The 27,764-nt window shown below is 42.4% G+C and overlaps 1 protein-coding gene across 2 annotated transcripts in view; it reads left to right on the forward strand.

The window, feature by feature from the left end:
- LOC137344772 (protein CASP-like) overlaps positions 1-27,764 on the forward strand; it is a 501,289-nt gene that overhangs the window by 418,729 nt on the left and 54,796 nt on the right. The window contains exons 20-22 of one of the 2 annotated variants that reach the window (XM_068007907.1): positions 1,310-1,498; positions 11,346-11,610; positions 14,582-26,983. The exons of the other annotated variant lie outside the window; for it this stretch is intronic. Of the exons in view, the coding sequence (XP_067864008.1) occupies positions 1,310-1,498; positions 11,346-11,610; positions 14,582-15,368 (1,241 nt within the window). The 3' untranslated portion in view covers positions 15,369-26,983. Of the gene's footprint in view, positions 1-1,309; positions 1,499-11,345; positions 11,611-14,581; positions 26,984-27,764 lie in introns of those variants that run through there. 2 annotated transcript variants of the gene reach the window in all.

Consider the following 27,764-nt stretch of genomic DNA (forward strand, 5'->3'; position numbering starts at 1 on the left):
ATTAAGATTAAGTGCAAATGGTCAGAATGATATTCAGGAAAGTAATCTTAAAGAAGGAGTGTTATTAATGGGACTCTGATTAAAAATGAAACAGCTACAAAAAGTAAGGTTTGCATCCTTCTGTTAATTTCACTCATCAGCCACATTTTTTTTAAAGTGTCTTTGTTCAGAAAGTGAGCACTAGTGAAACCACTGGGGCTATTTCCTTGGAAGGGTTACTGAGCCTAGCACTGTGAGAGGGCTGAGTTGAACATGCTATCCCTGCACTTCTAACTAAATTCTATTATTGATAATTCCACACCCTAATAGTCAGCCGTCGACCAGCCTACCCCGTAATATCATCCAAACTCACTCAAACAACACAAGAATGTTTATGTTATTTATAACTCTTTGTAACAGTTCCATTTTAAAGAGTTCTGTGGTGAGACTTGCTATTTAGAAATGAACATCCCCATAGATTGTTGCTGTTGTAATTTGGCACAAGACACAGGCGGAATTCTGAATTCTAAAATAAAAATGCAGATTCAGTTCAGTTTAAAAAATATGTAATTAAAAACACAATAGCCCCAATTTTAACCTAACCCACTCAGCGGGAATAGGTCAGATGCCCATTGAAATCGGGGCAAAAATGTCTGGTTTAAATTCAGTAATTTGTCAGATGTTACTTGATCAATCTGTGCCACCTTGCTCCAACCTGACAACTGTTCTTAATTCCTAGCAACACAAGTTACAGAACTCAGTGTTGTAGAAACGCTGTCAGCTCATCTTATAAACCATGTCTCTTATGACTTTAAAGCAATTTATGCTACAATATTGGTACCTAACATGACGCCAGCGGTTTTATTTTGGGCGCCTGTCCAGAGTTTGCAAGTTTACCATGCTGCAGAGCTCAGGCCTTTAAAGTCAAATGGAGCAGGCAGTGGTGGGGTGGTGACATCAGATGATTGCATTGACATTACCCTCGACAAGCTTGCTGCAGAGACTGACCAGCCTGTGTTTATCATATTACCTTGCTGATATCGCACCCAAAGGAAACATAGTGTAGGGGAGGGTTTCAAACTAGTATTTTATTTATTTTGGGGGGAATTAACACTCCCACATTCACTTATTTGTCTATACTGACGGTGTAAATGGGGTGCAACTGACTTAAAAATTACGGTTCCTACAACCTCCTTATTCCCAATTCTGACAAAAGTCCTAGTTTGATTTAAGAATTTTCGATATAAAATTGCTAAATGTTTTTTGTATAATTGGTAAAATGTAGCTTTGTGCCTCAGTAGGCTGATTGTTTTCTGTGTCCCACGAACAGGCCAACGTCTGTTTGGAGAGACCATCCTTGGCCTGACACAAGGTTCCGTGTCTGATCTGCTGGCACGGCCCAAACCCTGGCACAAGCTGAGCCTGAAGGGAAGGGAGCCTTTTGTCCGCATGCAGCTCTGGCTCAATGACCCAAGCAATGTTGAGAAGCTGATGGACATGAAACGAATGGAAAAGAAAGGTAAATGAATCAACATCTTAAAATAAGTCTGAACTTTAGTGGACCGGTCCTTTGTTACAATATTAAGTTGCAGACTGTTTAATATGCTTTTTCCATTCTCCATTGTTTTTGTCCATGAACTGGTAACTTTTTTCATATTTTTGTGAAAATATCCGTTAAATTTTGTCTGCTTCCTTGGGCTTTTAGTTTCGTAAATGCAAACAAATAATTAGCTGATGATGCACAAAGTCAAGATAGTATGGGCCCAAATTGGAATCTACAGTATTCAGGGAGAGGGCACACTCGACCACTACAGTATGTACACCTGCCCCACTCCAAGCCTATCACCAGAAGCTCTGACTATCACATGACACTCCAGCTTTCCCAGGGGTACGGGTGGCAGGAGAGGAGGGAATTGTTGGATATGGGAGTGGTTCCCTGTTTAAATATATATCTTAATTACAACTAACCAGCTTTACTGCTCAGATTTAGTTTTTAATTTGTTGAGGTTTTCAAAACACAAACGTTGAACTCCTAAACTTCAGCCCAAGGATAATGTTTTTTTTGTCAGGAGTGTCTGCAGCAACAATTAGTTTGAGTTTTAAGGCCTGTGGTCTCTTCAGTTAATCGGCATAGCAGCTACTTAGTGATGTCTGTACTCTGAACAAACACAAACAATCATGTCATTGTCAGTGTGTGCATTAAAGGTCCTTTTACAGCGCGGCTTTGAAATTAAGCCCATGCCTTTTATCACCTGGCATCTCCATCAAAGTTTTGCAGGTTTGGAATGCTGAGTATTGAAATAAGAGCATTGATGCCTCTCAATCAGAAACCTGTTCCATTTTCATTGATGCAAAGGTGCTATTATATTTGGCAAGAAGCTAAGAATTCGAATCTAAATTTTAAACAAAGCTTTTGGGAGTGAAAGGGGGATTAGCGATCAGTGTGTTTTCTAAGTCAGTGGATGGCTATAACTGTTCTTTGATTGCCTTTTTTAAACCTGTTACCCGATGAACAGATATATTTGCTTTCAGGTATTTAATGTACATTTTTACCTGAGTCTTCACTGAATCACAGCCTTATTTTGTAAACTATCTGAGTTAAGAAGTGATGGAGCACCACCTACTGGACTGGTTGTGGTAAACATTTGCTGAAAGTTGTTTATCCAGTTGTGCTCAGTTAGTATGTGACAGAGAGGTGGGACTAGATTAACTGGCGGCTGGGGTGCATTAAGGAAAGGTCTAATAGGGGAGAGTTACTTTTTTTTAAATAGAAAGGAGCAAAAGTTTATCATAAATGGACTTGCACATGCAGTAATTCGTGGGAATTAAATTTGACCTTTGTTTTAAAAGTGTCAATTGAAAGATACTCAAAATACATGGTGTTATTGTATGCTATTATTTAGTTTTATGGTGTGGTAGCCTAATGATTATGACACTGAACTATCAACCCAGAGATCGTGAGTTCAAATCCCACCATGGCAACTTGAGAAAGTGAATTCAATAAATCTGGTAATTTGTGGGCTGGCACTAGGATTATAACCATGAAAACTGACAGATTGTCATCAAAACCCGACTGGTTCATTAGTGGAAGGGAACCTGCCATCTCTACCCGGTCTGGCCTACCAGTGACTCCAGTCGATATTGTTGACTCTTAATGACACTGGGGAAGCTAGCGATGGGCAGTGTTAGTAACTTTCCAGTGTCACCCAATCCCAAGAACAAATTAACTAAATGTATATACTATATAATAAATATATAGTATTCACGGGGAAAGAGCAGGGGAATGGGACTAGCTGGATTGTTCTTGCAGAGAGCCGGTACGGGCTGGACAGGCCGAATGGCCTCCTTCTGTGCTGTAAACTTTCTATGATTCTATATCTCTCAAATATTTAGTAATCCTGCAGTCATATTATAATAGAAAAATATATTAAATTGCACTATCTCACAATGAAACTGCAGGACAACCTTTTAAATAACCTTTAAAAGGATAAAAATGTTTAAAATCATAACGACAAACCCTTTGTTATTTCATGTAAACCTGTAATAATGTAGGTTTATTATAGCACACATGTTACAGGTTTTTTGTAGCACCATGTATAGGTTTATTATAGCACAGATGTTTCAAGTTTATTATGGCGCATGTGTATATGTTTATTATACCACACGTTTACGGGTTTATTATAGCACACGTTACAGGTTTATTAGCACGTGTATAGGTTTATTATACCTCACATGCATGGGTTTATTTTAACACGTGTATGTGGTATAACACTCGTGTGAGTTTGTTATACCACACGTGTGTGGGTCTATTGTAACACACGTATGTGCATTTATTATACCACAAGTGAGTGGGTTTATGATAACACACGTATAGGTTTATTATGCCACACGTGTGTGGGTTTATTCTAGCGCCCGGGGTGGGGGGGGTTTATTCTAGCACAGATGTTACATGTTATAGCACGCGGGTCAGGAGTTGATTACAGCACGCGGGTCAGGACTTGATTACAGCACGCGGGTCAGGACTTGATTACAGCACGCGGGTCAGGACTTGATTGTGCACGCGGGTCAGGACTTGATTACAGCACGCGGGTCAGGACTTGATTGTGCACGCGGGTCAGGACTTGATTGTGCACGCGGGTCAGGACTTGATTGTGCACGCGGGTCAGGACTTGATTGTGCACGCGGGTCAGGACTTGATTGTGCACGCGGGTCAGGACTTGATTGTGCACGCGGGTCAGGACTTGATTGTGCACGCGGGTCAGGACTTGATTGTGCACGCGGGTCAGGACTTGATTGTGCACGCGGGTCAGGACTTGATTGTGCACGCGGGTCAGGACTTGATTGTGCACGCGGGTCAGGACTTGATTGTGCACGCGGGTCAGGACTTGATTGTGCACGCGGGTCAGGACTTGATTGTGCACGCGGGTCAGGACTTGATTGTGCACGCGGGTCAGGACTTGATTGTGCACGCGGGTCAGGACTTGATTGTGCACGCGGGTCAGGACTTGATTGTGCACGCGGGTCAGGACTTGATTGTGCACGCGGGTCAGGACTTGATTGTGCACGCGGGTCAGGACTTGATTGTGCACGCGGGTCAGGACTTGATTGTGCACGCGGGTCAGGACTTGATTGTGCACGCGGGTCAGGACTTGATTGTGCACGCGGGTCAGGACTTGATTACAGCACGCGGGTCAGGACTTGATTGTGCACGCGGGTCAGGACTTGATTGTGCACGCGGGTCAGGACTTGATTGTGCACGCGGGTCAGGACTTGATTGTGCACGCGGGTCAGGACTTGATTGTGCACGCGGGTCAGGACTTGATTGTGCACGCGGGTCAGGACTTGATTGTGCACGCGGGTCAGGACTTGATTGTGCACGCGGGTCAGGACTTGATTGTGCACGCGGGTCAGGACTTGATTGTGCACGCGGGTCAGGACTTGATTGTGCACGCGGGTCAGGACTTGATTGTGCACGCGGGTCAGGACTTGATTGTGCACGCGGGTCAGGACTTGATTGTGCACGCGGGTCAGGACTTGATTGTGCACGCGGGTCAGGACTTGATTGTGCACGCGGGTCAGGACTTGATTGTGCACGCGGGTCAGGACTTGATTGTGCACGCGGGTCAGGACTTGATTGTGCACGCGGGTCAGGACTTGATTGTGCACGCGGGTCAGGACTTGATTGTGCACGCGGGTCAGGACTTGATTGTGCACGCGGGTCAGGACTTGATTGTGCACGCGGGTCAGGACTTGATTGTGCACGCGGGTCAGGACTTGATTGTGCACGCGGGTCAGGACTTGATTGTGCACGCGGGTCAGGACTTGATTGTGCACGCGGGTCAGGACTTGATTGTGCACGCGGGTCAGGACTTGATTGTGCACGCGGGTCAGGACTTGATTGTGCACGCGGGTCAGGACTTGATTGTGCACGCGGGTCAGGACTTGATTGTGCACGCGGGTCAGGACTTGATTGTGCACGCGGGTCAGGACTTGATTGTGCACGCGGGTCAGGACTTGATTGTACACGCGGCAGGAGCCAATTATAGCGAGCATGGTGATGACACCAGCGAGGAATATATTTCCGGCTTCATAGAGCTAATGTCACAGCTGGGAACAGACCTCATGGTGAGAAGAAATCACAGTGACAGCTGTGAAGCCTATTTGCAATCTATACATACACGTAGTTTGCGTTTAAGTTTAACCTTCCTGTAACAATCTAATTCCTATAGTTTTAATTATTTAGTTAGTGTGGGATAAATAAGAATACATTTTAAAGAGCTGTGGAATTTAATTTACAGTCATGTGGTGCAACACACAAACCCATCGGGTTATCAGGTAATAGATGGGATATGAATTGTATCCTCTGTATCCTGTACTTACAGCACTTGTGTCAGGGAATACGAGCAGAATTAAAACAGGAAGTGCAGACTGCAATGCGTATTATAAACAAGCAAATAGCTTGTGGTATATTGCCATTTCTTCCTTCAGTTGTTCACTGCATGTTACTTAGTCAGCGCTATCAGTAGAGGAAAATCCAAACACACTGAGGCCATTAGCTATCCTGTTTACAGTGATGTTCACTTGCGTGTAACTAAGCAATTTGTAGGTTTTTGCTTCCAGTATGCTCATCAATGCTCAGGTGGGTTTGGCCAAGACCTCTTGGCACCAGACCTCTTACAGCCTTGGTCCAAACAAGGACAAAAGAGCTGAATTTCTTAGGTGAGTTGAGAGTGGCTGCCCTTGACATCAAGGCTGCATTCTAACAAGTGTGGCATCAAGGAACCCTAGTAAAACTGAAGTCAGTGGAGATCAAGTGGATCAAAGCTGCTTCATCAATGATCTTCCCTCCATCATAAGGCAGAAGTGATGATTCACTGATGATTGCACGGTGTTCAGCTGCATTTGCAATTCCTCAGATAATGAAGCAGTCCATTCCTGCATCCAGCAAGACCTGGATGACACCCAGGTTTGATCTGATAAGTGGCAAGTAATATTTGCGCCATAGAAGTGCCAGGCAATGGTCATCTCCAACAAGAGAGAGCCTAACCACCTCAACATTCAATGGCATTGCCATCGCCGAATCCCCCATCATCAACATCCTGGGGGTCACCATTGACCACAAACTCAACTGAACCAGCCATATAAGTGCTGTGGTTACAAGAGCAGGTCAGAGGCTGGGTATTCTGCGACGAGTGACCCACCTCCTGACTCCCCAAAGTCTCTCCACCATCTACAAGGCACAAGTCAGGAGTGTGATGGAATATTCTCTCCTTGCCTGGATTGGTGCAGCCACAACAACACACAAGAGGCTCGACACCATCCAGGACAAAGCAGCCCGGTTGCTCAGCATCTCATCCACCACCTTAATCATTCACTCCCTTCACCACCGGCGCACTGTGGCTGCAGTGTGTACCATCCACAGGATGCACTGCAGCAACTCACCAAGGCTTCTTCGCCAGCACCTCCCAAACCCGCGACCTCTACCACCTAGAAGGACAAGAGCAGCAGGCACATGGGAACAACACCACCTGCAAGTTCCCCTCCAAGTCACACACCATCCCGACTTGGACATATATTGGCCGTTCCTTCATCGTTGCTGGGTCAAAATTGTGGAACTCCCTTCCTAACAGCACTGTGCGAGAACCTTCACCACACGGACTGCAGCGGTTCAAGAGGAAGGCGGCTCACCACCACCTTCTCAAGGGGCAACTAGGGATGGGCAATAAATGCCAGCCTTGCCAGCGACGCTCACATCCTGAGAATGAATTTTTTTAAGTTTATCTATTTGTATAATAATTATTGGCATGGCCAGAACGCGTCTCAGCATTGATGCATGATAATATTTGCCTTAATATGGCATCTTGCCATGCTGAAACATCTCAAAGCACTTCACGTAATGAATTCCAATTGAAGTGCATTGGTTGATGATATGGCCTTACTGAAGGATTAACAATCACTGCGGTTTATTGAGTGATAGTTTACAGTTGATTACTGTGTTATAATGCACAGGTACCTCTAGTAACTGCCTCCTACACCTTTACATCTAGGCTGTGTATTTTGCACACCTATATGGTCAATCTATGGCTGGAATTATTTTTGAGATTGTACTCGGTAGGCAACCAATAGGCATACATTTCTTCCCATCTCGGTGAGTCTCCTTTTCTCCGTGGTCTCTAGGTATCTTCCGCTATTCCTACATTAAAGCAGAAAATGATGAAAATACTCAGCAGGTCAGGCTGCACCTGTGGAGAGCGAAACAGAGTTAACATTTCAGGTCGATGACCTTTCATCAGAACTGAAAGAAGTAAAGATTTAAGTTGTAATCTCTCACCCTGCTTCTTGAAAGGACTCCTCTATTCCATTCTCCCAGTTTCTCCATCTCCGTCACATCTGTTCTGACGATGCCACCTTCCACACCAGTACTTCCGATGTGTCTTCCTTTTCTCTTAACTGAGGATTCCCCTCCACTGTAGTTGACAGGGTCCTCGACCGTGTCCGTCCTATTTCCCACACTTCTGCCCTCACCCCTTCTCCTTCCTCCCAGAACCATGATAGGGTCCCCCTTGTCCTCACCTTCCACTCCACCAGCCTCCACGTTCAACGTTTCATCCTCCACCATTTCCACCACCTCCAGCGCGATCCCACCACCAAACGCATCTTCCCCTCCCCTTTCAGCATTCCGAAGGGACCCTCTGTCCGTGACACCCTGGTCCACTCTTCCATCACCCCCGACACCCGCTCTCCTCCCCACGGCACCTTCGCGTGTGAGCATAGGAGATGCAACACCTGCCCTTTCACCTCCTCCCTTCCCACCGTCCAGGGCCCCAAACACTCCTTCCAGGTGAAACAGCAATTTACTTGTACTTCTTTCAATTTACTATACTGTATTCGCTGCTCACGATGCGGTCTCCTCTACATTGGGGAGACCAAAAGCAGATTGGGTGATCGCTTTGCTGAACACCTCCGCTCTGTCCGCAGGCATGACCCTGACCTGCTGGTCGCTTGCCATTTTACTTCCCCGTCCCACTCCCACTCTGACCTCTCTGACCTCGGCCTCTTACACTGTTCCAATGAAGCTCAACAGAAGCTCGAGGAACAGCACCTCATCTTTCGATTAGGCATTTTACAACCTCTGGACTCAACACTGATTTCAATAACTTCAGATCTTACCCACTCCTCCCATTTTTTCGGTCAGCAGGTGCTGGTAATGGTTCTGCTGTTGCTATTTTCAGCTCTTCTAGACCCATCTTTTGTTTCTTTACTTGTCCCATTACCACCCTCCATGCCTCGTATTTCCAGCATTTTCTGTTCTTATTTCAGATTTCCAGCATCCGCAGGATTTTGCGCTTTTCCTACGTGTCATTTCTACTGAATATTAGCTATCGAGTGAATATGTGATATGCCTGACTCCACTCTACTCCTGCAATCTTCTCCAGTCCCATGTCTCAGCACACACTGCACCATACATTCTTCCTGCTATGGTCTACTGCACAGTATCCCCTGCCTTGCTCTCTATCCCACAGACTCTTCAGCCATCATGCTCCCATACTTTGGAACTCGCTCTGTTAAAACCATTGTCTGTTTAAACCCTTCACCTCGCTAACTGTCTTTCCACCTTCAAAAACCTACTCAAAACTTCCTCTTTTGTGTAACTTCTCCCCTTTATCTGTTCAGTATTCACAATTCTTCCTATAAAACACCTTGAACATCAAAAGTCACAAGTGTGAGCTGCTGTCTTGTTGCTAGTATCTGCCTTCTCTTACCCAGGTCTCTAGTTATTGTGCCAGCTCACATCTTCATGATTTTTGCGTCTAAAATATAGTGACTTTTTAAAGCATACGGTTTCAGCAAACAGTGGATGAAGGAAATATCTACAATCTGTACACCGAATAAACCAGAGTCGGGCTTTAACATAACTTACATCCGAGGATTATTTTACCACATTATCGATCAGCTTCAGTGCCCATAATGTTTATATTGGGCGGTCGTTACTGTACCATGTACTTCACAGAGATGGTGTTGGACTGTTTTAAACTGTCCATGAGTGACCCAGGCAGCTCAGCACAGGCTGTAGTGATTGCTAATTAAGGAGTAAAGACAGAGTAATGATTATATAGAATACATTTACAAAAAACACAAAAGACGATGAATCTGATGCAGTAGTTTATTGTTGTGACTTCACGGAATGTACAAATAAACCTTTCAAGTTTCTGGAACATTTTGCTGGGAGGTAAATATGATTCCCCACCCAATCGTATTTCTGTCCTAATAAAATATTTCCGAATAAATCCCAGAAATTGTTCTTTGTACGTTTTAATTATCAGCATAATGCCAACCTACTCTATTACACTATTTTTATTTTATATTTGTACATAATCATTAGGCAATGAATTATTTATCCATCTATTCTCTGTTCGTAAGGACCCTGTTTGAAATTACATATTGAAACTAATATCTTAGGGCCAGCGGCACAGACTGGAGTGGTGGCGACATTCAGAGAGACAGGTGGCCTGGGAGTGGAAACACTCCCTTAATGTACAGCAAGGGTTGCTGTTCAGAAGTTGGAGAAAAGCAAATGGATGGGGCAGAATAGGGGGAGCACTATTCAAGACCATGGGGGTCATTTAAACGTCACAGCCTGGCTAAGTGGTTTGCCCACCCCTTTTTGATTGAGGAAAATTGGGTGGGCAAAAGAACCAGAGCGGAGATAAGCAGAATTTTTTTTTACGCAGCGAGTTGTTATGATCTGGAATGCACTGCCTGAAAGGGTGGTGGAAGAAGATTCAATAGTAAATTTCAAAAGGGAATTGGATAAATACATGAAAAGGAAAAATTTGCTGGGTTATGGTGAAAGAGCAGAGGGGAATGGAACTAATTGGAGAGGTCTTTCAAAGAGCTGGCACTGGCATGATGGGCCAAATGGCCACCTGTAAGATTCTATGGAGGGAGTTTTAACCCCCCCAGGACTGGGGTTGGGGGTTTAAATTGTAAACAATGTGAAACCCGACCCCAATCCACTGTGAACACCTACTTCCGTTTTAATCGGGGCGGGGGGGCGGGTGAGTAGCCCGCTGTCGAGAGGCGGGTCAGTAATTATAATATGTTAATGATGCTGCCTGCCTCAGATTTTCGCAGCCATTTGGATTTAACAGCTGTGGGCCGGGTTTCCGCGAGGCTCCGGAAACCTGGCAGTTAGAGGGAGGCGAGAACTGCCGGCTCCATCAAGTAAGAGCTTTTGTGAGCCCGGAGGAGCAGGAGTGCTTCCACCAGCCCCCCAAGCAAACCTGCCGCGATCTGCCTCCCTCCCCGCCATCTGCCAACCTCCTCGTCATCTGCCAAACCTCCTCCCCACAATCCCCCCCCCGTTTCCTGACTGCGGTCTTGTATCACAGGCTTTCTTGCCCGTTAGCAGCCGGCCTCTCAATCTGGCTGGCTGCTGGGCGGGAAGCTGAGTACAAAAATTCTAGTGAGGTCCTGCCATTAAATTCGACAGGACTCCTGTATTTCCGGGTTTCCCGTCCGCTGACAGTCGTCCCCGTTCCTACCCCGCCTCCCTGTAAATATCGAGGCCTATGATTCTTCATCAGTCGGCCCATTCCACCAGGTTACCGCCCGGCAGTGAAGTTGAAGATGACCCTTGTCATGTATCTGATATTGACTCAGTGGTTTTGTATTCATTTATCGATGAGACTCTGCAGGCCCCAGAGCACTGAATCCACTTATTGCTGGGGACATTTGATCAGTGCTTCAATTAGAAAATGTTCTGTTCACCAGCACTAAAAATCACTTTTTTTTCTTTAAATCAAAAGGTAAATATGGCTTTTCTTTAACTCTAAGCTGAACTGGAAGTTTTCCCTTTTTTTCAGCCTACATGAAGCGCCGGCACAGCTCAGTGAGCGATGGTCACGGCAGCGACTCTTCAGTAGCTGGGCTCGACTACAGTCAGAGCGCCAGTCCCCAGCCACAGGTTCATCTGAAGAAGCCCAGAGTGGTGCTGGCCCCCGAGGAGAAGGAAGCTCTGAAGCGAGCTTACCAGCTGAAGCCATATCCATCCCCAAAAACTATTGAGGAGCTTGCTGCTCAGTTGAATCTGAAAACCAGTACTGTCATCAACTGGTTTCATAACTACAGGTGAGTGCCTCTAGGTGCATGGCCCACGGCGTTGGTCACGGTGAGTCAGGGGACATATTGCTTTCAACAAGGGTGTACAACATACCAACGGGAAGTCTCAATGCTCATTGCTCATCTCGGGAAAAGCTGCTGGCAGGTTTTGTGTGTGAGAGAGAGAGCAAGGGCATGCACGTGAGAGATTTGTCGTGAGCATTGCAATTTCCATCCTGCTCTGGCAGAACTACAGCACCCAGATGTACTGTGACAACCAGGCAGAGAAACTTATAAACAGCCAATGGAGTAGAGAAAGAATGATCAAATAAAGAAAGAACTGTTGTAAAGCACCTTTCACATCCCCAGGATGTCCCAGCGCACTTCACAGCTAATAAACTATATCGAAGTGCAGTCACTGATGTTATGTGGCAAACGTGGCAGTCCATATGCTCACATCAAGGTCCCACAAACAGCAAATGAAATAAATGAGCCGTTAATCTGCTTTGGTGGTGTTAGTTGAGAGAGTAGTGTAGGTCAGGACACATCCGAACATACGAAATTGATGGGCAGGAAAAGACCAGCTGATCCATCGAGCCTGCCCCACACCATGATGGCCAGACCATCGTCGTGGCTAAGCACTTCCTCCCTCCTTCCCTCACCCCTACCCACATCCAGGTAATCTCCTGGAGAGGTAAAAAACCAGAGGGCTAATAAGGGAAAAAATACTCTGGAAAATTCCTCTCCAATCCCCCTCAGGCGATCGAAACCAGTCCAGGCGATCACATGGACCGAGTGTTATCTATAAAGACACTCACCTTCTATATGATGCGATCTCTGCCCCAGTCAGGAACCGGTCCAGCTCCCTCTCGAAGGCAGAGAGTCAGCACCCACCACACCAGCCGGCAACGTATTCCAGGGGCTCACAATTCTCTGGGAAAAGAAGAACTGCCCAACATCCAGTCTATTCCTACTCTTCCATAGTTTAAACCCGTGTCCCCTGGTCTGCTTTAATCTGTTAAACTGGAATAATCTATCAATACGGACACTGTCCGGCCCTTTAATTATTTTATAGACCTCTATCGGATGACCTCTAAGTCTAGGCTACTCTAAAGTAAATAGAGCAAGGTCCTTGAGCCTATCAGAGTAGCTGAGGTTCTTTAAGCGAGGAATCATTTTTGTAGCTCTCCTCTGGACCTTTTCCAAGGCCACTGTACCACCCACCATGTGGGGGACCAAAACTGGGCACAGTATTCTAGATGTGCCTGACCAGCGACTTGTATAGTCTCAAAATGCTGTTCTTTGATTTGTACTGAGTGTAACAATACTCTGTTAGCTTTTGCTATTACAGCCAAAGTACGCACCATCTTCTTTTCCAGAGATATCTTGACTAATCTTATGGTTGTTTTTGTCTCCTTCAATTGAATGCAATACTTGTCCCTGCTCTCCTGCAAGTTAAATTCCTTAAGTGTATAGAATACCTTCTGCTCCAATCGGATTTCCAGGAGAACTCCCTGCTCTTAAGCAAGTGCTATAAAGTGGTAGATAAATAATACAAATATTAGATCTGTGGGGCCAGTATCTTTCAGTATCAGCAAAATATATCTGTGTTTTGTGTCAGTCATGTGATGTATTGCTGTCGTAAATTTGCTGTAGTTAGTCTGCAGCAAGACTGCAGTAAACATCAGACACTGCACGTCAGGTCCCAGGATACCTGTGAGTATTACATGGGAGGTTTACCAGGAGAATTTAAATAGCTTTGTTGCAGTGAAGTAATGACCTAGTTTCCTGCTCTGAAGATCAGTCTTGAAAACACAGGCAAATTTGCCTTAAACAGTAACACATTTTTTGATCAGATTTCACAAAATCTGTAGTGCAAATTGTGGGACCCAGTGAAATATTGATTTAATATTTTGCTTTTGTTTCTTGGGAAGTTAAGAAGATAAGCTTAACAGTGAAAATTAAATCATTTAATTTACCATGTCAGCAATACAAATTTTTCCAATGAATATTTCCCTGGCTCAACTTGTATTCTATATATTTCTGATCCTTCCCTTAATCCTAACCCATGCAGGAATCTTCAACATCGTGGTAAGGTGCGCCCATCAGAGACACGAGACAATGACAATTAAATCAGGCTGGGCTGCCTTTATTTGTAGTGAGGATAGCATCCATGATATTTTCAGCCATCTAACGTTATAATCACTGATTTCAAAATTAGGGTCTCTAGACCTGAGACTGCCCTGAACAGCACAGTGGTGAACTGCTATTGTGTATATACACGACTTGCATATCACACCTCCAACTGACCACACTTGGTTGCAGATGTCAGGCAATCTCAAGAGCATAGGGAAGCTACCAATGAACAACTAGCACTTTTTTCAATTTGAGAAAAATAGAAGTCTGGTTCCTTCTGACTTGGAGCCAGGGATTTACAAGCAGCTACCAATCCACAAACGTCCTTCACTCACTACTGCTAATCTCTCTGTGCTTATGTACAGTAATGACATCAGATCCTTAATGGAGGAGGTCAGGTTGAACAGCTCTGCCTCAACAACAGAATATTATACTGTGCCTTACACAGAGCTGCGCCTCTGTCATTTTAAAACAGCAAATCCTCCTACTTACAATGAGTAACACCATGCGAAATCTGCTACATTTCAGTAAAAATCTCATTCCCTTTTAAAAGTACTTATGGGACTCTACATAGAAGATGTTAGAATTTGAAGCAAAGAATTTATTTTCTAACCTCCCCTTTAATTCTTTTTGTGATTAGATTAAACTTGTGCCCTCTTGTTACTGTCTCACTGACTAGTGGAAGTAATCTATCACTATTTAGCTTAACATACCCCATCATAATCTTAAATACCTCTATAGTGTCGCCCTGTTAACCTTGGTTAACCATGTGGGTATGCATACGTTCAGTCTGATATTGATTGAGGGAAATACTCAGGAATAAGTAAGCATGGTCTAAATGATTGGTTTTCTTATTATGTTGCAGGTCCCGCATTCGAAGGGAGCTGTTCATCGAGGAAGTTCAGGCAGGGCCTCATGGTCAGACAGGCTCCAGCGGCTCTCCATCTGTCAGAGGAAGTAGGACGGGTCACAGTTCAGAAGGGGAAAGCTGTGATGGAGGAGACTTGGAAGCAGTGGCTGAAGAAAAGGAAAATGTCATGGGAATGGAAAATTACAGCACTGGGCGCGTAACCCCTCAGGGAGGGCAGGTAGAGTCAGTTTGTGATGAGGATACAGAGTCTGTTATGCAGGGTGACATTAAAAATGCCACGTTGGTTGACACAAAGGAGTCATCCCATTTAGAAGGAGATGCCATGGTCTCTCCAAATGCTGAGAGCGAAGATGAGGGCATTCTGAAGCATCTGGGCCGAAACAAGAGATCTCACCGGGAAGCACATGCGTCAGGAACATCCCTGGAGGAGTTCCAGAAAAGCCAGCCTTCGGCCCAGTCAGTTGTAGAAGAGGACAACTCTACCTCATCCGCCTCCACGTCGGCAACTGTAGCAGAGACCTCCCGAGATCTGAAAGAAGATACCTCTTCGGGACAGCAGGCGAGCAGTGGACAGAGCACAGGCTGTGGGGGCACCCCGTCCTCTTCCACTACAGGCTTTCAGAAAGGCCTGTTCAGCTTTTCTGACACAGCCTCACCTGCCCAAAAAACAAGCCTGCGCGAGAACAGCTTAAGGCGTAAGAAAGCAGCAAACTTGAACAACATTATTCATCGTTTGGAGAAGGCTGCAAGTCGGGAAGAGCCCATTGAATGGGAATTTTGAGATTAAATTATTAATTATGCACAACTCCCGAGAGTTAGGTATTAAGAGACCTTGGACATTCTGTACTCATTTTATCCTATCACGCACTTAATGCCCTGCAGGCCACAGGGCAAAAATGCCATAGGCCAAGGTGCATATAGAAAAGGAGAGCATTAAGTTCCGTTCATCATTGCATTTTCAAAGCGAGAGAGTTGAAACATGCAGTTAAGCTTTTGTACCCTGAAGTGTTTTTGTGTCATGACTGATTTTCAAACTGTCTGGGATTAACTGTTACAGCTTTGCCTTCCCCTCTGCCAAGTGGGCTTCAAGCAGCGACAACCATCGGCTAAAGAGGGGTCTCCTTTGCCATAAAATGGCAGCAGAGCGATATTACACTATTAACTTCTTAACCAGAAAAAAATTGGAGAGTTTTCAAATGACTAGAATTTTGTAGCTGTTCAGTTGCCACTGAGAGATTGCACAGTCATCTGACTCTAAACACACTAGTTTGGTTTCTTAGATATTTTGAGAATTCTTGCTGTTTTAAACTTTGAAAGAGAAAAAAACACATTTAGTCCACTTATTTTTAAAAAAAAAGGTCACGTAAAAAAAGATTTGTCAAAAAGATGTGGTAGGTGAGTTAGTGTTTTCTTGTATGTGAATTTAGAATAATGATATGTAGTGCACATTGTTTCATAGCTTTAACTGACTCTGGTTTCTCTGCGGGCCAGGGTTTGTTTAATACACTCCATTTTAGGCCAAATCAGGACAAGATCTGAACCTAGGTATTTTATAACCTGCTTTTTAACCTCTAAACCACAAAGCACGCTGATCAGACCTCATATTGTCTTTACGTGTGTGTGAGAGAGTGCGTGTGAGAGCAAGTTGTATGCGTGTGAGTTCTTAGGTCTGGCTGATTTCATACGTACCAGTGCACATTTAGAGTGCATTACTGCCACCCTTTTCTCAATAAGCTGTGTCATCAGTAAGGCTTGTATGAGTTAGCTTGTCACAAGTTACATATTTTTTTCTTGCCATATCTTTAATTAAAACTAACAGTAGATGATTTCAGTATACAAGAATATTTTTTGTGCTTATTTATAGGTGCTGTATTTTTTGTTTCTATCCATTGTTAGGAAGGGATGAAAGGGAGCAAGTCTTGTTCTAGAGGGTCAGACTGCCGGCAGTATTTGGGATATTTTACAAGTTTCACTGGATAAATATTGGCTCCTTGACATCTTTCAAGCTCCAGATTATTGATTAGAAGTTGTTTCACGGTGTAAATTGCATCATGATTTTTGTGTTGGTCTTTTAGGTCAGAATCCATTGAAGTAACTGTGTAGCACAATCATAACCTGTCATTTTAATTATAATATATGAATTCTGTTTTCTATAATAATTATGGTTGAGGAGTTATATACCTGATATTGCACCGCAGTGTGTTGTGTGTAGTTTTTGTAGCAGATTATGACTGTTTATAGGGAAAACTACATTACCTGCATGATATGTTAAATAATCATATATTTCATACATAAAACCGTGCATTACATGTAGATTGAGCACTTCGCTGTTAAGTGTACTGGTGGTGCTGATTCAACTCCAGCTAGTCATAGGGAAGGGCTCTAGGAGGCTGCAAGGCAGTGAGTTAGAATGGAATCCTCCAGCATACATGTCCACAAGAGAGCATTCCTCAATATCAAGCAGCATATGCCGAATTTTGTAAGTTGAAAATAAGACGAGGTGAAACTGCCTTTCCCCAAAATAAAGGCTATTAGCCCTAGGCATGGGCGTGAAAAACAAATTGCACCAATACAAATCCCCCTCCCCCAGCGATGGAATGAAGAGCAGCATCGCTGCTAAATGTTTAAATATCGAGAACAAGCTCCAATTATTTTTCTCCCGGGCCCATGCACCAACTGCATCCAAAAGGGTGAGAGAGATGAGCTACTCCCGGGTCTCAGACGAGCTGCTCCAGGGTCTCTGCCGGGCAGTGCTGCAGAATGGTCCAGGAACGATCCTGATTTTTCCCTTCCTCCTGGCAGGGAACCGTTTAAGATCCTCTCCATAAAATGATCGGTCCTAAGATCAGGATCTCAGTGACTTGGAGAATTGCACTTGTGATTTTTTTTCCACCTTCCCCCACTCTGACCTCAGTACTGCCCACAACGCCACACAATTGCCCCAATTAACCAGAGAACAAGAGGTGACGCTCCTCTTTGATGAGAAGATGGTCTCCTGCCCTAGTGGTGCTTTTATCACTAAATCATTGGACTTGGGGGTGGGGGGAATAAAACAGCAATCAAATAGAATATTTCAGAAGAATTGACGCTTACTGTACTTGGTTTTCTATCTCCTGCCCATTCAAATACAAGCATTAAAATGATTGCTGCAGCAGCACTACAACTCCTTATCATTCTGCATGGACATTTGCATATCATTTAAACATAGCTTTGCACAATATCAGGAAGTTGGAAGTTACCCCATAGTTGCCGATGGGCCACATTATTGCCACACTTGGTGCCTGAGTTTGCATCATTGCCAAGAAAAGGAGGGGGAGGGGGACAGACCAGGCCCATGGTCTTGACAATGTTCTCATTTTGCTAACTTTGGCAAAAAAAACATTTTATAAGTAAAATTTCATAACTATTTTTGAGAAATGGTAGTCTGTCCATCTGTTGTCTAATCCTCCTCTCAAGCACTTATGCCCCTTCCCAAAATAGTCCACTTTACAATGTGTGCTTAAGGCTGAACAACTCAGGAAATTAAACCTCAGTTGGAACACGATATAATCGATGTAAATGTAACTTGAAGCTTCAGATTTTGATACTGTTTCTTAGAATGTAATAACTTTATCCGAGGAACATTTACAGTAGTGCGCATTTGTGCTGGGCCCACACTAGGGGTTTGGGAATAGCTGTACAAGTGTCCCCTAGTCATTGTAACACAGTTAGTGATTATTACAAATAATCGGAATAATCTTGAAAGCTGACATCTTGCTGAGATAAATGGGGCAATGTGTGTGCGCATTATTTTGACAGTGTTTGCTGTACAGCCTACGTAGAGCATTGAAAGGAATGCTGTGTGAGCAACAATATTTAGCAGGCAGGGATATCATACGGTTTTATTCATTTTAATCTTCCATTTTGTCCTTTATGTATCCCATTATTAGCCGTGGCCCTCGTCCCTTTGATGTCACTGACGTTTAACTTTAATATCAGGTGGTAATTCATAATGACGTACAGAGTAGCACACATTAGAAATCTTTTAATACTCATGAATAAAAGGAAAGTTCCTGGAAACAGTGCTCCATAATAATTTGTACATTAAGCTGAGTTTAATAACTACAAAGTGCAGATCACGGCCTTAGGAAATGTACAAATCCTAAAAGCAAATACTTTTTTTGATATGCAAAACCTAGCACTTAATAACCAGAGCTGTGTTGAAATTAATTCTGATACTGTTAGAATGAAGTATCCTTAGTAGAAAAGTCTTAAGAGTGTTTTTTTGTAAATAGCTGACATCCTGAGAACAATATAAGCATTTACTTTAGTTCTGTGTTGAGAACACTGGTAATTTATTCATTTGAAATTTAGGTCTGGCAAATCTGAACTTTTTCTTTTGAGAATTATAAAAGTGATCTGACTGTCCCATTCATCCTCCCTGTGATTGAAACCCTGCCTCCCATTCACAATCACTTATACATAGATTGCTTTAACTGAACAAACTCACTATTGCATTTCAGGTGATGTGTTTAGTTTTATTAAGTGAATAAGTGAATATTAATCCGTTAAACATATTGAGATGCTGTGTTTTAATTTACATTTTAGGGGATGGTTTCCAGGCATTTTATATATATATATATATATTTTAAGTTTTAAATTTTTAAAATTTAGTTAGTTTACAGGGAGTGGTAAACTGCATTTCATTTCTAGACATGCACCCTTTTAATCTCACCAGATAGCCTGGTCAGAGTAAGGAGATTTGTAACCCGTGATTTTATAGTGTGTATTTATGGATTCTGTGTTTCATGTAACTTTCCTGCTAAGGAAACTAATAATAACTGTGGGCCCCTCTAATTTTACAAGCTCGAAAAATATTTAAAGTTGTTGATTTTGCTGGCAAACAATTTGAGCAGCAAAGTCTTTCAGTTCTCCAGAATGAAGTAATACAGTTGGAAAATGTCCAAACACATTGCCAACCATAGATCCTTTTAGCAGTAAGAATAGAGGGACCACACACCGAGATACTGCACCCTGTTATAGAAAGATGTTCACTCTTAAATCTGCACAATCATTTTGTGTGTGTCTTTCTTCCACACCCATCCTCCCCAAAAGGCTGGTTGGACCAGGTGACATTTTCCAGCACCAATAAAAGTTAAATTGGTGCCTGTTATATTTGTGCTTCTGCGGTGTTGTAAAATATTTCTAGTTTGAGTAAGTTTTGGTTCTGCAGAAACGCTAGATTCTGTACTGAGTTTTAAATGCTATGCCAAGAGCACTTTGTATGCACCATTTCCATTTACTTCCTGAAACCTAGGCTTGTTACTTGTGAAGGCTAACATCAATTGAGGGAAGGCTTTGTGCTGTAGAGCCCTATCCACTAGATACTAGGCTGAGACTATCAACACACATTCCATTTTTGACCCATAACAGCTATCAGGATATATGATCTTTGTAAATCTCCCTTGCTCACCCTTTCCTGATCTTTTCCTTGGGTGGGATTGCACCCAAGTCTTCTGAGATTACTGTCTGCACTACCTAGCCACCTTAAAAGACAATGGTTAAAACAAATATTCCTGTGAACCCCTGCTCAATTTGTGCATGCCAGCATTTGATGCTAGAATTTCAAGCTAGTGCAAATAACAGGAAACAAAAGAGCAGAACTCTTGTGTGCCTTGAATAGGATAGTACGCTAAGAATGAAGGAGTCAGACTCTATCATACCCATAGATACCTATGATTGCTGTCACTGAACTAGTTGGCATAAATATGTGCAACAGCCAACAAAAATAAAAAATAAAGTAGAATACATTCCCCAAAGCACTTAGAGCATATTTTACTAAGAATATATTTTTAAAATCTGTTGTGATACAGTCACGTAAGCACAAGATTTATAAAATCGGAAGTAGTGGAAGGAGAATAAATTCTGTTCAGAGCCTTAGAAGTATTTTTCTATAAAGCCCTTCTAAATGGTGGCTTCACCAACATATTTCTATGGTGAATATTTTCTCTCAAAAGCACTATTATAAAGAGCAATACTGACATTCCGTGGATTTTTAATTGTAATTTTTGTAAAAATTTCTACTCTGAACTCTTTAAAAGATGCTTTGGAATCATTTGCTGTCCAACAGCAAAAATGCACTCAGCTTTCCATGACTTATTGCAATTGACAAGCACAGCAGCCCAGTCTCTGATAAACCGATTGGTTTTTTACCTGTGCTCAAACTACATATGTAAATAAATCTTTGACCATAATTTCTGGGAATTGCCCGCCTTTTATTGCCAAAACTTTTCTATTGAAGTAACACACAGCGTACACTGCATCACTTTCATACAATATTTATATCTCAAGAAATCCTCAACCAACTATTTCCTTTGGGAGGCCTCCTTAGGAAAGAATACAAATGTCCCTTTTGTTGAATCTCTACATTTCTAACTTGAATTCAGAGTCTTTTTTCAATGACTTCTTGGAGCCATTTCCTTAACCTTATAGTTAGGACTAATTGTTTCTTTAAGTGTAGCCTCTAACTTGTGGACTTGTTCTCCAGTCATCTGATCTGTTCAGTGACCTTTAAAAAGATTGGTAGAATTCCTGAGAATAAACTTTGCAGTTATTGCTCCTAACACATTCATTATACAAACCCCATTATTTGGAGCACTGTTAGAATGCATCATCAAGTAAGATGGTTTCTACTGTTATAAAGATGGCATTCTATATAATGCATCTGGAGAACAGCATTAGTGGCGTAATGAATGTGCACCTATTACCCACTAGCATAGAGTAAGTCTCCCTTATATTTGTTTAATAATTTAATGCGTGAAACAGAAAAATGAGATTTGACTATCACTGGTTAAATAGTATGAAGTAGACTATATTTTTCCTAATTTGCCCATTAAAATATTGGAGAAAATTGGATCTTTTAAGTAAGGAATCGAATGAGATGCTTTGGTATGTAGTTGTTTTTAAGCACTTACCCCAGACCTTGTTTGGGGAATTTGTTTCTATTTTTTAGGTCAAAATTTGTGTTTTTAGCTGTGAAAATGTCATCACCAGCATCATTGATCTGAAGAATATTCTATTAAGATAATCTTCATAGCCAGTAGTTTTGGTGTTTCCTTGTGCTTCCATCTTCAGTGTGACATTACAGACCCTACGGTTTCTCTGGTTAGTGTTGATTAGTTTATCCCCCACAGCCAGGCCAGAATAGCCAGGGCTTTGGCCATATTCACAATTGCTGCTTTTTAATTCACTTCAAAGGCAAGTGGAGTTAGGTTGATAACCACAAGATGGTGAAGTCCCTGTGTCTTTTCTTCTCCCTGGCATGGAACACTCTGCCTTTGCTAAGGCTTCCATCCAGCAGCCTAATGGGAATGGGTGCAACTCCTCATAGTGATGCAAATTTCAACATAGAGCTGAGACACACCTGTAACCTCCCCTCTGGGATTGAAGGGCTACTGTAATATTATTTGTTTAATGGTTGAGTTTTATTCCCTCATTACCCCTTTTTACGTTGTATTCCCTCATTACCCCATTCTGTTCTATAAACGCTGACTCTACCACCTTTTCCTAATGCATCAGAAAAGCAAAAATGTCAATTCCTCCTTAGCCTCTCAGTACAGCTCTTAGGATTGGTAACATTTCTACCACAAACTACTTAAAGGTAAGCCTGGCTTTCTTTCAATGAACAGACTAATTCATCACAATAAGCATGTTTTGTTACAATCGTGTGTCACAGATACAGCTTTCCAGCACCTTTCCCCATCTGTAAATGTGCAACATCTTCTAGGGTAGGGTCAGTGATCATTTTGTTAAAATTAATATGAATAACAGACCTGAGAGAAATATAATAGAATCAAAATGTTTTTAAAACAGAAACTGCTGGAAATACATAAGACGTCAGTCAACATCTGAAAGAGGAAACCTTCCTGTTCCTCTTGGACTCCTCTGCTCCGGCCCCTTGTACATCAGCTCTTTCACCCCAACTGAGGAGTTCAGAATCCTCATCCCGCCGCAGACTTGCCCACTTACCTCCATAACCTCCTTAACTCATGTTGAGTCGCAAGTACTTTGTTCCTCTAACTCTGGATCTCTGTACACCAACCCTCTTCCCCCGCCCCCGTTCTCCAGAGCGTTCTCTTTCGAACTTCACCTGGCTTTCCCTGAATTGGATGCTTTCTCAAAACCTACCTGTTTGCCCAAGCCTTTGGTCATCTCTCCAAACTTCCCCCACCCACATTTGGTATCTGTTTGCTTTGCTCTGTGATGTGCCGTGGAATGTTTTAACAGCTCCATATAAAAGCAAGGTTTTTGTTGTTTTATATTACTTCAGAAAGGCTTGGCTTATGACATTTTGTGAACAGACTTCTGGAATATTTGTTGTGTTAAATGTTCACTGAGCTAAAGATACAATTTAGTGATTGCTGAGTACTAAACTCACATATATGGGTAAGATGGGTATAGAGGGATATGGGCCAAGTGCAGGCAATTGGGACTAGCTTAGTGGTATAAACTGGGCGACATGGACATGTTGGGCCGAAGGGCCTGTTTCCATGTTGTAAACTTCTATGATTCTATATAATCGAGTGCACAAATTTCAAATGTAACTTTTTAATTCAGTCTTGGGATGTGGACATTGCTGGCAAGGCTGACATTTATTGCCCAACCCTAGTTCCCCTGAGAAGGTGGTGATGGGCCTACCTCTTGAACCGCTGCAGTCCGTGTGGTGACCTTTGTAGGGGTTTGATACAACTGAGTGACTTGCTACACCGCTTCAGAGGGCAGTTAAGAGTCAACTATGTTGGTGTGGGATTGGAGACACATAGAGGCCCAGACCGGGTAAGAACGGTGGGTTTCCTTCCCTAAAGGACATTAGTCAGCCAGTTGGGTTTTTACCACAATCTGACAGCTTCAGGGTCACTGATAGCAGATTTTTTTTATTTCCAGATTTTTTAAACTGAATTCAAATTCTCCAACAGCCATGGTGGGATTTGAACTCATGTTCATCTGGATTACTAGTCCAGTAACAACCACTACACTGACATATGTTTATAAGCCTTTTCCAATTTGCTGTATGCATTTGGATATATCAGATTTTCATATCCTGTCCCTTCCAACACTCATGATAGACTCCTGCACAGTTTAACCTGCTGAAACAAAGTCTTCGAAATTTGTGGAAAAGCTGACAGTAGTTAATAAGTTACCGACAGAGTTACGGTCTGCCCCTTATGTTGTTTTGATCATGATGGAGACCAGATGTTAGTTGGTTAGCAATACATTTTAACAGCCAATAACAATGCAGCTGGTTTAAAAATAATTGATAAATAATTGGGAGGTCGGTAATCCCTGATATTTGGAACATAAAGCTGCCTACTTGTCGAGTACTCCACTGTCTAGGCTTATTCTGATCTTATCTACCGTTTAGAATCCATGAAACCCAGACTGAAGAGAGGAGCTACAATTTTAATACATACATATTCATACTTGCATCCAGCATTTATTCTCTTATGTCTGTTTAATGAGATTAGTAACCACGGCATATATTGTCTGTAGCAAAGGTGTTACAGATAGCACTTAAACGGTGTTAGACACAGTCCAGAAGTAAGCCTCATTAGGCAATTCTTAACGTTTTTAATTATAACCAACTTTCACAAAATAAAGCTATTTTATGGTCGGAAAGCTATACTGACACAGTGCTTCCACGTGGAGATGGCCAAACTTAATTTACAATTGTGGGAGTGTATCGGTAATAATGGCTAAGATGTGCTGCATGTCCCATTGGGTCTCTGTTTCCTTGCTTAGCAGATGAATTACTTTCTTGTGTAAAGCCAAACTGGTTTTCACTTTTTAAAAAAATGTTGTCCAAGTTTCACCTCAGGTTTACTGGGTTATGTTTTTTCTAAATATAAGTATTGCAAGGAATCAAAAGCAAAAATGCAAATGATGCTAATTGTTACACATGGCTAGCTGCCATAGCTTTCTGCACTGTCTGATTTTATACCAATTTTCACTGATATTGTGAAAGTTTGAACCTGCTTTTATCAGAAGCCCTAGATAAAGACATAGGAATTTAAAGTCAGTTTTTTTCCCCAGAATCCTTCTTCTTGTGCTTTCCTAGTTTTTTCACAATCCCGCACATCCTTTTTCAACTGGGCAAGAGGATATAAAGGCAGGCCATGAATAAAAGACTAATGTACAATATTCATGTAAAAATGGATGGTATCACATAATTCGATCCCCAAAACACCGGAGAAAATCCGGAAATCCATGTGATAAAGACAGAATTTGACCCTGGTCATGAATTTCTTCACATTGACCACTTGGTGGCAGCTGCACTTCCTGTGGGATGGGATGAGTAAAATGTCCGATGTTTCAGAAGGTGAGCTATTTGGCCATGTTAGGTGGCACATTCTGAGCGACAGCCCAGCTGAGAACCAGCAAAAAATCCTCATAGATGCAGGGAATGGGTTTGACCAACGGTCACTAGTGGCTCAAATCTGCAGCATCAGTCGTGGAAAACCCAACATATTGAATTATAGGCAAAGTTCAGTGCCGTTGAATACAGCCCAAATATTGATTTGTGAGCTACTCTCGTATCATCAAGTTGTGAGGAACTTGGCTCGGTCTCAGGGCTTGGAGAAGAAATTAAAAGTGATAAAATGAAAAATGAGCTGCAGGATGACAGTGTGTCCCAGGTGTAGAAGTGTAGGTACAGCCTGTGCTTATTTATTGATGTTAATATAATGTACCTGCTCTCACTGCTTCACTCCGAGCACTACTTAAATGCTCTGAAAATGTCACCTGAATCCTACGTTCAGATATAGCAAGGCACAGTTATTGCAGGGTCTCCTTATGGACAGATCTGGGACAAATGTTCATCGTTGTTCCCATCAGCAGTGAAAATCACCATGAAAGTAGACATTGCTGAAAGATGTTAAATTTAACAATACATTTTGAAGGAAGGTTGTCATGGACAGTTAGTTCAAAGCCCTGAATGCAGAGTGTTGGTTTATATAAGGGTGATACTCTGGGAGAATATAGCAGTCTTTCAGGACTTACTTTATCCATTCTTACATTGTGGCCAGAGATGGCAACCCATATGTGATATTAACACAAAGTTACGCCTTTGACCCAGAATTAGTCTCATTCTTGTGTGTGGTCCACCCAGGCCTGTTTGCTGGCTGCTATTCCTGAGAGTTGTATTAATATATTGAACTGCTGTGCTCACTGCCAACAGATAGAGAGTTTACCTCAATTATTATGGTTGGTAGCAGCAGAATAAAGTAATATCCATTATTAATGTCCCCAGCGTGAATCGTAAGCCCATGATCCGTGTCTCTTTAGAGAGAACAAACAAGTTAACATTTCAGGTATCACCCTTCAGCCGGCTTCGAATGATAGGCTACACCTGAAATCTTAACTTGTCTCTTCTCTCCTCAGATGCTGACTGACCAGCTGAGTGTTTCTGGCATTTTGTTTTTGATTTCCAGCATTTGCAGTTTTTATCTTTTTAAATTGTACACATCGTACGGTCAGATTTGAGATGGCAAATGAGCGTATTTTCTGTCTGTTGAGCTTGGCGAGTTGACAACACTTGTTACTTTGCATTGTAGTAATTCCTACTCTGTGCATCAGTATCATGGCTTATAAGTTGAAGTGAGACAGTGGTCGTAACTTTTGTTCCAGCCTCCTAGAGCCTCCTACGAGTCAAATTGTTCAATAATGAGTAGAAAGTCTGAAGGTTTTATTTACAAAGCATTTTTCTTTTTGTGGGGGAGGGGGGGAGGGTGGCGGGAATTCATGGAACTGTACATGAATCATCTGTGCAATAATGACTTGCCATTGGCGGAGAGTGTCTGAGCTGCTCCATGTACTACTGCAGCACACGCGTGTGACATACTGACCTGGACAATTTTAATAAGCTTATCGTCTTCGCCCTCCCCCCGAGCATGTTGTGGTGTCTTACAGTTTAGCAGTATTTCATTTTTTTTTGCTATCACGCACTAAATGTCTTAGACGTTTTTAGGATTTGCTATTCACAGGTAGTCACAAAGAAACTTCACAAATAATAAACCCAGTTGACCAAAAAAAAGTGTCATTTTTGTACACACGGCTTTATGCTACCCATTCTTTTCACTGTGATCCACGTTTCGTAACTGTTTTTTCTTGGTATTTGTTAGAAACTGGTCGAAACTTTTCTGTATGGCTGGCAGTAGTGGAATCTGCTCCCTCCATTGGCAGAACTAGGTTTCCTTCTGTCTCTGGTGATTAGCCATACAGCATACATACTCTGTTCTCAGCACTGTAAACAGTCCCTATATGATATGGAGAAGCAATATCACTGTATGAAACTCACATGATGTATTATTCACTAGCACCCTAGGTGTGATAATTGAAGTAAATATCTTTTATACAAACACAGCACTGGCCTGCATTGTCTTTATTTATGCATAAGCCCTTGAAGCAAACATTTACTTTGCGATGTTACAGAGAGGTTAAATGGTCATGTGTTATTTCTGCTATATAAAAATGATTTTTTTTTCAATTCTTTATTTGTCTCAATGAATATCTTTCTTTTCCTTATTTAGGTAATATCAGCATTTACTCTGAGAAACATGAGCATGTAACGTTTTTAGTTTAACCCTGCGTTGGTACCTGGGTCCAATTGTCCTGGCTCGAGCTGACAAACTCCCTGCGTTTAAATTTGACTGCCACAATTCGTTTCATGTTGTGGATAGTATTTGTGTCTCAACTAACCAGGAGCAGATGCTCAGTTGTTCTCTCCCATAGAAAAGGCCGGCGATTCACATTGTCGTTCCACACCAGCCTGTCTTCTGTTCGACAAGTGGGCCTTCTTACTTCCAGTTGTAATCCGGGTAAGCAACTCCAAGCTGCTTATACTTTTTCTGTGAATTTTCAGTAGATGGAAATATCCAGCTTTAGTTAACTTGTTAAATTGGAATCAATTTTGTTCTTCAGTCTAAATCAGCTGCACTGGCCCTAATCTTTGAAACTGTCTCCCTAAATTTCCCACCTTGCTACTTCTCATCCCACCTTCAAAAGCTTTCTCAAAACCATGATGGGTTGAGAATCTGCCTTATTCCTGTTTGAGGCTGAGTAAAACTGAATCCCAAATCATCATTCCTGTATCTACATAAAATCCAGTGTATGAATCCCTCCTCTTTTTAATTTAAAAGTACCT

This window comes from Heptranchias perlo, chromosome 28 (genome assembly GCF_035084215.1).
Source record: "Heptranchias perlo isolate sHepPer1 chromosome 28, sHepPer1.hap1, whole genome shotgun sequence".
NCBI lineage: Eukaryota > Metazoa > Chordata > Chondrichthyes > Hexanchiformes > Hexanchidae > Heptranchias > Heptranchias perlo.